General features: G+C 48.4%; 1 protein-coding gene across 1 annotated transcript in view; it reads right to left on the bottom strand.

The window, feature by feature from the left end:
- Positions 1-1,541: 1,541 nt before the first annotated feature.
- The window catches only part of SUGP1 (SURP and G-patch domain containing 1), a 28,972-nt gene continuing 19,897 nt past the window's right edge, over positions 1,542-10,616 (bottom strand). The window contains exons 9-14 of the mRNA XM_032465175.1: positions 4,984-5,090; positions 3,953-4,130; positions 3,449-3,555; positions 2,496-2,641; positions 2,024-2,153; positions 1,542-1,734 (exon numbers count right to left, since the gene is read on the bottom strand). Of these exons, the coding sequence (XP_032321066.1) occupies positions 1,708-1,734; positions 2,024-2,153; positions 2,496-2,641; positions 3,449-3,555; positions 3,953-4,130; positions 4,984-5,090 (695 nt within the window). The 3' untranslated portion in view covers positions 1,542-1,707. The remainder of the gene's footprint in view (positions 1,735-2,023; positions 2,154-2,495; positions 2,642-3,448; positions 3,556-3,952; positions 4,131-4,983; positions 5,091-10,616) is intronic.

Raw genomic sequence — 10,616 nt, 5'->3', positions numbered from 1 at the left:
ACCTTGTTTCTTGACCTTCCCCAATTCTAGTGGTGCCAGTACCCCACAGACTTCTCTCCCGTGTCTGCAAGATGGAGATATCTTGTATTTCCTCACCCCTTAAAGCAGGCCCCAGTGTGTCCTCCTCCAGGTAGCTCTCCCTGCCACTCCAGCCCCACTTCTCCCCCTGGAAGAGTATCTGGCCCAGCTCTGTCTAGGGGCCTGAACTTGTACCCCACATCTGGGAGATGCCTGCACACACATGGCATTTGGAGGCCTCCTTTTCCAACTCTCCTCCTGGCTAGGGCTAAAGTCCACAGTGAGTTTGGCAAGCCTCCTGGTCACTAAGAATTAAATTGAATATTGACTCTGACCTGGACAGTGGGGTGTTTGGGACCAATGCCCAGGGTCCCCATCACAGAACCTCTGGCTGCCGAGCTACACCCTTGTACTCAGGACTCCAGCCTGCCGGGCAGGCTCCATGTCACCCCTTTGCCCTGAACTGGATACAGTATCCATGGAGGGGAGACAAGGTTGTGTGTCACCTCAACCTGGGATTTGCCACTGAGACTCCCAGACCCTGGGCCCCCCTCATTGAGACACTCCCCAGGCCACCTCCACCACAGGTCCTGATTTCTCCATACAGCATCTCAGTCTCAGGTTGTGCTAGGGGTTTATGGCCACGTCCCCGGCAGACTATGGCTGCCTGGGGCAGATCCCATCCATCTGGTTCACAGTCAGTGTTCCGCGTTTGCTGAATGACCATGTGAACTGCAGGCTGGCTCAGAAGCCTGATGCCAGCTAGAGTCCTCAGACCCTGTGAGCTCAAATGAGTTGAGCAGGGTGCATGTAAGGGGCAGGTGGGTGAGTTATAGGGGCCCCTCAGTTCCCCACACCGATACTCCAAGCGTTGCTCGCAGACTTCTGAGACCCTGCCCAAGATGCTCACGCAGCAGCTGCAGCTGAACAAGATCCCCAGGTGGTTTCTGCACTAATGTGAGGCACCAGCTCTGGATACGTGGTGAGCCCTTGGCACACACCTTGGCCTGGGCTACCCATTAGTCTCCCCTCCCCTAGGAGGTATGTCATATCTTGGTATGGTGTATCCGTCACAAAGCTGTCCCCCAAAGCCACAAGCCCTGGGGACTCATGTGTCCACCACGCTTGTAGGACCTTGGGCAGCTATGGCAGCAGCCATCACCAGCTGAGTTTGCTGTGTGTAGGGGGCCCTGTCAGCGCCATCTATCAGAGGTCAGGGGCACAAGTGTGCCCTGGGTCCACCCGCCTTGCGGGTCTAAGGGAGGACCGGACCCTGCCTGGAGACCCTTCCCCAATCTCCTCCTGCAGTGCAGTGCTAGGCTGGGAGGTCCCTGAAGCCCCTGGCCCAGAAGCAGCCAAATCTTGGCCCTCTCTACAGGTCTTCCCCTCAACTCCAACCCAGGCCCCCAGGAGCAGACAAAGGTCAAGGTGGTTCTCCAGGGTCCTTGCCGCTGGGTAGCCTTCACAGAAGCAGCCTGTCCCCACCTGCCCAGTACGGTCCTGCTGCTAAGAAACAGAAAGGATTTCTGGTGATGGCAAGACCAGGCTGCCACGGCAGGCAAGAACTGGGATTTTAATACACAGCACGACACTCGAGACAAGGGCGGGCAGAAGTGCAGGCCAGAAGACTCCACAGTCCAGGGACGGTTGGTCTTTTGGAAAGTACATTTGTGCGTTTCTCCAGAATACTCAGTAGTAAGGCCGCCTTGGGTTGTTCTGTGGGAAGCAAGGTAGATAAAAAGGGGAGGTTTTGCTATGTTAAAGAAAGATAGCAGTTCCTCCCATCTAGAACCTACTGGGAACAGCTGAGCTCAAATCCTCTAAAAGGGAGGGCAGGAAAGCTCGAACACAGGTGGCGAGCTGGGGGTACGGGTTTGCTGGTGAGCCTAGCTGGACTGAGGAAGGACAGACACTCGTTACTGGCACCACCACCCATCTACAGCGGACTGTGAGGAACTGTGGCGGCATAGCCAAATGCAATATAGGGGGATAGGGACACACGCACCAGGGGGTTGGGCCGGAAGCGGTAAGCCAGCATCATCCTCTTGCGGAAGGCCTCATACTCGTCATCTTCCTTGGAGAGTTCAGCTGGCCGGTCAATGCCAAAGCCAGCACCATCTACCGTGGTGGTGCCCCTGCATGGGGGCAAGAGGCAGTGTGAGCAGGAGAGCGGGCTGGCACCAGCAGGAGAGAAGGTGATGGACCTGAGCTTGGGGCAGGGAGGCCTTGCCTGAACTGGATGGGCTCAGCAGAGCACCCCAATGCAGTTTAATGTGGGTACTACACTGGGCTTGGCAACATCCATCCAGGACACTCCTGACATTGTGGGAAGATGGAGAGCCTAAGATAGCCCAGCCAGCAGAATCCATACCCCTGACTGCCAGCCCAGCAATAGGACTGGACCCAGGCCCTGAGCCCATGTGTCCATGTGGGTCCATTCTTCCTGCCCTCCCCCTGGCACTGGAGGCCATACTCACTTGTTGACTGGGTTCTTGATGCCCTGGCCCTCTGAGCCCAGCCCATCGCCCTCCTTCCAGCCCATCTTCATCAGCATCTGGTAGCCAATGTTCTCTATTGTCAGCTTGAACTCCTTGTACTCTGAATAGTCAGGTTCACGGCCCTCCTGTGGGGGAGGAGGTTGATGATCATCCAACAGGACTGCAGCCATGCCCAGTCCCAGCTCTGGCCTGAAACCCTACCCTTACATAGCCTCAATGGCCGCTGGGACCACCTGCCGATCTGCCTCCCCACCAGCAGGTCAGACTCCTTGCGAAGAGATCAAGCTGCTCCTTCTCAGGGTCCCCAGGGCCAGAAGTAGTGCTGAGCTCCCTAGTGGCCTAGTCAAAGGGGGCAAGGTGATAGGTGACACAGGTTTTATCCACCATGGGAAAGATAAATGGTTCATCAATAAAGAATAAAATCCCATGTTCTAAGAGCAATTTAACACAGAGTGCTAAAAAGCAGCTGTGGTCAAGGAGGTGATGAGATTATGTAGTACAAAACAGTTTTACAAAAAACCCCAAAAGATGACATGGGACACTCCATGTGAGACCTCTCCTCTTAAGCACGAAGGCAGTATGGGAGGACTGTTAAGTTTTCATTCTGGAGAGCCCAGTACGTGGGGCATCTGCCTGAGAAACGCTTTGCCTGTAAACTGCACTTAATTGGCTCCACTGGAAGCAGTATTTCCCTAAAGCCCCAGGAAATGTTTCTAAAGCGGCAGCTGAGCTGCTATTTGCTAATTCCCTACACAGATGGTATTTGTCATAAACAGATGCCTCCCGTGGCAAGAGGGCCCAACTCCTACTGTGTGCATGGGGGGCCGTGAGGCTACTGCAGGCGCCTGCCGCGCGAGGAGGCTGCGGGAGGAGAAGGCCGCCTGCTAGTCAGGCCTACAGCCGGGGCTGGTGCCAGAGCCCTCCCGGCCTACCTTCAGTGCCTTGAAGGTCTCCATGAACTTCTCCAGCTCGTCTGGTGGCAGGAAGTCCCCGATGAAGTGCTTACCCCGGCCCATCTTCGTCAGCTGCTCTGCCCATTCTGCCCAGAGATGAGGTAAAGGTGAGAGGAGGATGGAGCGTGTGGCAGCCCCACAGCACAAGTATGAGTTCTGAGGGGAGTCTTGGGCCATGGGGAACGAGGCAGCCGGCTGAGACCTCGACCTGTGCCCCTGATCTCCCACGCAGCCCTTCTGTGTACCACGTTCAAATGCCAGTGAACTATCCTTTCACCACTGAAGAAACTGAGGCACAAAGAGGCCAAGTCTCCTGCCCAAGGCCTTAAGGCTGGGCAGGTGACTTAAGACCCCAATGTGGTGCCTCCAGGCACTTCCTGGGCAGGTGAATGGGGCTTCCTGAGCCTGCAGAGCCCTGAAGGCAAGGTCTCAGCCACACACCCCCTAGCCCACCCCATCCCTGTGATTCGCGCCTTGGCCCACCCCGAGTCTTGTCCATCTCCATGCGCCGCAGCTGGTGCTCCCAGGTGCCCAGCTCGCTGTCCACCTCCTCATCACTGTCGTAGCCGTGCTGGTGCTGCTGCAGTGCCTTCTCCCACAGCAGCTGCATGTCCTGCATCGCACGCTTGTGCTGCATGATCATGTCGTACATCTGCTGCATCTGTGGGTGGCACATGCCAGTGAGCAGGGCCGTGCACCACACATGCAGGAGGCTAGCCCCCACCTCCCGTGCATGCTGGGCACCCCTCTTCCCAACTCCCTGAGGCAAACTCATGAGTAGGACTTGGAGCAAGTGTTCAGAAAGACACTGAGTCCTGTGTCAGGACATGCCCTGGGTTCCCTGAATCTGTTTGGAGCAGGGAGGACACCTCTCTGCCTTGCCCATAGCCTAGGGCCTGGCCTGGAACCTGGAACATCATGGGCATCATCACTGTGGACCAAATGAGGGCGAGGTGGCTCCTGACCCCTGGGAGGGTTGAGGGTGATGTAACAGGGCTGCCAGCCTGGAGGAGGTGGCCCGGGTAAGCTGTCCCAGCTGTTCTGTCTTGTGTCCTGGCCACAGAGTTGTCAGCTGAGCCATCCCTCATTCCAACACTACCCAACACCAACTGAGCAGCTGTCCCATTGTTCAGGGTACCCAGTGCCAGACAGGCCTATCCTGTACTGAATGCTGTAGGGAACTGGAAGGAAAACCAAAATGGAGACTGTTCAGCTGGGACCAGCCCACAAGCGTGGTGGGGATTAGCTGTGGAGCACTGGCTGCAGAGGCTGACCAGGTAGCGCGACAAGACCTGGGCTCTGGGCTCAGCTGTGGGCTGGGGAGGGCGCTCACAGGTGGCATGCCATTGTCAGGGTACCTGCCTGCCCAGGAGCGTCTCCCTTGACCATAGGATCCAACTGGCCAGGGAGGTTCAGAAAGAATACACTGGGATCACTGCACCACAGGGCAGGGAGGGAGACAATATCCCACCGGCCCCTGCGGAGGCTGCCTACCCTGCCCTCCAAGGCCTTACCTCCTGCTGCTCCTTCAGCTGCTTCTTCTGAGCGTCTGACAGCTCTGTGACACCCACCAGACCCACAGGCTTCCCCTTCTCGTAGCCGAGGCCCTTGAGGTCCTGAACTAGAAACAAGACATAGGCTGGTCAACAACAGACATTGGCCTAGCCTCGCACCTGCATGCGAGGCAGAGTCCACGTGCTGATGACACCTGAGGCACCTGGTGCATGTGGCAAGGCCTTTAAGTTGGAACAGGTGGTATGCATGTCACTTGACGACCTAGGGGGGCCTTGCTCCGTTCTATTTGTGTACTTAGTTTCATCCCCACACAACCTCTCCGGGTAGGCTCTAAGACTCCATGCTGGGGATGCTGACACCAGAACCTGAGAGGTCTGGAGCCTCAGTAAAGGTCACATGGCTGATGGGTGACACGGTAGGGAATTTGGAAAGTCCAAGATATGAGAGAAGAGGTTTGTGTGTGTGTGTGCGTGTGTGTGCATGTGCACTGACTCTTGGAAGTTAAGCCCTGTGGTGAGCACAGCTGGTGTAGACACAGGTTTGGCAAGACTCAGCTGTGTGGCTCTGTTAGCTCCTTCCAGGGAAGCAGCCAACCATCTTTAAAGCAACTGACATTTAATTTGGCATCAGCTTCTGAGCTTGGTTGGAGACAACTAATTCACATGAAGATGCTGCAATAGCCCCATCTGGGTGGTGGAAACAACCATCGCTCAGGTGGTGGCTTCCTGAGGAAGAAGCCAGGCAGAACAGGGTGCAGAGGTCCCTCTGGGAGGATGGAAAGAGCCAGATCCTCCCAGCTCACCAGGGCTTGGGCTTCAACTGCGAGAACCACTCACAGGTGCTCCTGGAACCCTATGATTGTGCCCCAACCCCTCCTTGGGCTGTGGGGGCTCTGAAGGATGTTGGGCAGCCCCATGGACAGAACAAGGGAGCCAAGGTCTGAGCAGCTTGCTGTGTGCCTGGAGCATGTCCACAGTGCCTTTCCTCCATGGGCCACTCCCCCAGCGAGCAGGCAGGCGGGGGCTGCCCATGCCCCCTGGGGTGATGTGGGCTAGTGGTACCTGAACCTGAGACTACAGAGTCTGTACCTGTCCCCCACATGATGAAGAACACATCTTCACTGGCGGGGAGCTGGGACTGGACCTCGGGGACATGATCTCAGAGCTGGGGAGTGTATGCATCAGAGCAGCACTCACACTAGAGCACCCTCCTTTGCAGCAGGTACCAGCTTCGGCACTTGAGTGACAATCTGACCCTAGGTGTCCTCAACCCTGGGGAGAGGTGCTATCTAGAGCCCCAGTGAGTACTCAACTCTCCCATCAGTAGCTTTTCTCTTTGGGCCAGGGAGGCACTGAGCAAGAGACCTCTCTCAGAGCTGGGCACGCAGGGCCAACAGGCCAGCCCTGTGACCTGGGTGAGCTGCCTTCTCTCTCAGCCTACCCTTGTACAGCCGATGTAGGCACTGGCACCAGGGTGCACATGACTCCTCTATGTGCCTCTGTGGCCAGTTCCAGGCAAGTTACAGGTGAGGGAGGTTGAGAGGGTTCTGCCCATGGTGCAGGCTGCATGGTGGGGTAGTCAGACAGATGGCATGAAACGGCCAATTATTAGTCACCAATATCATCGGCAAAATGTGATGACAACAGACACCCACCCTTGTGGGTTTGTGACAGAAAATGAGAAATGAAGCCACACAATGGCTGGGCCTGAAATTGTTGTCAAGGAGTAAGAAGTTGGAGATAACTGCAAAAATGACTGTAGCAATTATTGTGCTTGTCACTGTTCATTTCGTGAGTTTTCTGTGATAAGAATGAATCTAAGTACTTTAAAGCTTAAGAGAAAACAGGATTATCTATTTGTTGTCTATAAGAGACTTTAGACACAAAGACACAAATAGACTGAAAGGATGAAAAAAGGTTATTTCATGCAAATAGTAACCAAGAGAGAGCTGGGCTGGCCATACTAGTATCAGACAAAATAGACTTTAAATCAAAAAAGGTTATTAAGAGACAAAGGAAGATGTTATGTATTTACAAAAGATTCGATACAGAAAGAAGACATAACAATTAAATATACATACACAGGAGAACTACAAAACACTAAGGAAATGAAAGATGATTTAAAGAAATGGAAAGATATTCCACGTTTTTGGATTGGAAGAATTAATATTGTTAAAACGGCCACACTACCCAAAGCAATCTACAGATTTAATGCAATCTCTATCTAATTACCCAGGACATTTTTCACAGAACTAGAATCCTAAGATTTATATGGAATCACAAAAGATCCAGAATTACCAAAACAACACTGAAGGGAAAGAATGAAGCTGGAGGAATAACCCTCCCAGACTTCAGACAATACTACAGAACTATAGTAATCAAAATAGCATGGTATTGGTACAAAAACAGACATATGGATCAATGGAACAGAATAGAGAGCCTAGGAATAAATCCACAGACTTCTGGTCAATTAATCTTTAACAAAGGAGGCAAGAATATAAATACACAATGGAGTAAAGAGTCTTTTCAGCAAATGGTGTTGGGAGAACTGGACAGCTGCACATCAATAAAGTTAGAACAATCCCTCACACCATACACAAAAATAAACTCAAAATGGCTTGAAGATTTAAACGTAAGACAAGACACTATAAACCTGTTAGAAGAAAACATAGGCAAAACATTCTCTGACATAAATTTCAGCAATGTTCTCCCAGGGCAATCTACCCAGGAATACAAATAAAAGCAAAAATAAACAAATGGGACCTAATCAACCTTAGAAGTTTTTGCACAGCAAAGGAAGCCAGAGCAAAACAAAAATACAACCTATGGAATGGGAAAAAATATTTGCAAAAGATGAGACTGACAAGGACTTAATTTCCAGAATATATAAACAGCTCATACAACTTAATAATTAAAAAAAGCAAACCACCCAATCCAAAAATGGGCAGAAGACCTAAATAAGCAATTCTCCAATGAAGACATACAAATGGCCAATAGGCACTTAAAAAAATGCTCAATATCACTAATTATCAGAGAAATGCAAATCAAAACTACAGTGAGGTATCGCCTCACACCAGTCAGAATGGCCATCATTCAAAAGTCCACAAACAATAAATGGGGGGGGGGGTGGAGAAAAGGGAACCTTCCTACACTGTTGGTGGGAATGTAGTTTGGTGTAGCCATTATGGAAAACAGCATGGAGAGTCCTCAAAAAACTAAAAACAGACTTACCATATGATCCAGCAATCCCGCTCCTGGGCAAATATCCAGAGGGAACTTTAATTTGAAAAGATACATGCACCCCAATGCTCATAGCAGCACTATTTACAATAGCCAAGACATGGAAACAACCTAAATGTCTATCGACAGATGAGTGGATAAAGAAGTTGTGGTATATTTGTACAATGGGATACTACTCAGCCATTTGCAGCAACATGGATAGACCTGGAGATTATCATTCTAAGTGAAGTAAGCCAGAAAGAGAAAGAAAATACCATATATAACTTACATGTGGAATCTAAAAAAAAAGACAAATGAAGTTATTTACAAAACAGACACAGACTCACAGACACAGAAAACAAACTTATGGTTACCAGGGGAGAAGTGGGTAGGAAGAGATAAACTGGGAGTTCGAGATCTGCAGATACTGACTGGTATATATAAAAATAGATAAATAACAAATTTATACTGTATAGCACAGGGAACTACATTCAATAGCTTGTAGTAATGTATAATGAAAAAGAATATAAAAACGAATATATGTATGGATATATATGACTGAACTATTATGCTGTAACCAGAAATTGACAGAACACTGTAAACTGACTATACTTCAATTTTTAAAAATTTATAAATACATATATACATACATACACACACACACCTAACAACACAGGCCCAAGATACATGATAAAAATTGACAAAACTGAAGGAAGAAATAATATAGTAACTGTTGGAAATTTCAATACCCCATTTTAAATAATGGACAGAACATATGAACAGAAGATCAATAAGGATATAGAGGACTGAACAACACTATGAACCAACCAGACCTAACAGACACCTATTGAACAAGCAATCCAACAGCAGAATATAGTCCCCTCAAGTGCACATGGAACATTCTCCAGAACAGATCATAGGTTTGGCTATAAAACAAGGTTTAATAAATTTTAAGACTGAAATCATACCAAGTATGATTTCTTTTCTGATCACAATGGAATGAAACCAGAAATCAGTAACAGAAGGAAAACTGGAAAACTCAAAAATCTGGAAATTAAATAACACACTCTTAGTCAATGGGTCAAAGAAGAAATCACAAGAGATCAGAAAATGCTTAGAGATGAATAAACACAAAAGCATAACACACATCAAAACTTATCAGATGCAGCAAAAGCAATGTCAAGTGGGAAATTTATAGCTGTAGATGCTCACATTAAAAAGAAGATAGATCTGACTCAATAAAAAAAAATGTTAAAAAAAAAAAAAAGATAGACCTGGGGGCGGGGGTAGTTGGGAGGAGGGTATAGCTCAGTGGCAGAATGCGTGTTTAGAATGAGTGAACTCCTGGGTTCAATCCCCAGTACTTCTATTAAAAACAAATAAATAAAGCTAATTACACCCCCAAAACAAAACAACAAAAAAGGAAGACAGATAACCTAACTGTACATCTTAAGAAACCAGCAAAAGTAGAGCAAACTAATTCCAGAACCAGCAAAAGGAAGGAATAAAGATTAGACAGAGATAAATGAAACAGGAAATAGAAATAAAAGAGAGAAAAATCAATGAAACCAAAAGCTTTTTAAAAAGATCAACAAAATGGACAAATCTTTAGATAGACTGCCTAAGCAAAAAAGAAAAGACTCAACTACTAAAACAAAAAGTAAAAATGGGGCATACAGTAGTTCCACTTTATCTGCAGGGGATACATTCCAAGATCCCCTAATGGGTGCCTGAAACCACAGATAATACTGAACCCTGTGTGTACTATATACATACATACCTATGATAAAATTTAATTTATAAATCAGGTACAGTAAACTCAATTAAAAAAGTTAAAAAAAATTAGGCACAGTAAGAAATCAACAACAATAGCTAATAATAAAATGTAATAGTTACAGTAAAAATTATGTGAATGTAGTTTCTCCCTAACAATATCTTACTGTACAAATGTAATGCCTTTTCCATCTTAACTAAACCCTCAGCACACAATGTGGCCATAACTTTTGCAGTTTGAGGTATAACAGCAAAACTAGCATGAATTTCCTTTTCCTTCTTCACAATTTCATGGATGGATGATTTGTTCTTACTGTAGATCTTGGTAACCCCAGCTTATTAGGTCTTGGCCACCTCAGCTAATTAACTCAAGAATTTTCACCTTTTTACTTAAAGGAAGCAATTTATGGCTTCTCTTTGGCATGTTCAAGTTGCCAGCATCACTATTCATGTGCTTTGAGGCCATTATTAAGTAAAATAAGGGTTTTGTGAAGATAAGCACTGCAATACCATGAAAGTCAATCTGATATCTGAGTGACTAGGAATGACTAACGGGTGGGATACCCTGGGCAAAGGGATGATTCATGTCCCAGGTGGGGTGGAGCAGATGGCACAAGATTTCATCATGCTACTCAGAATGG

The sequence above is a fragment of the Camelus ferus genome, chromosome 22, assembly GCF_009834535.1.
Source record: "Camelus ferus isolate YT-003-E chromosome 22, BCGSAC_Cfer_1.0, whole genome shotgun sequence".
Classification (NCBI taxonomy): domain Eukaryota; kingdom Metazoa; phylum Chordata; class Mammalia; order Artiodactyla; family Camelidae; genus Camelus; species Camelus ferus.
Note: the sequence above shows the minus strand (reverse complement) of the source record. Positions and strands in the feature narration are given on the sequence as shown.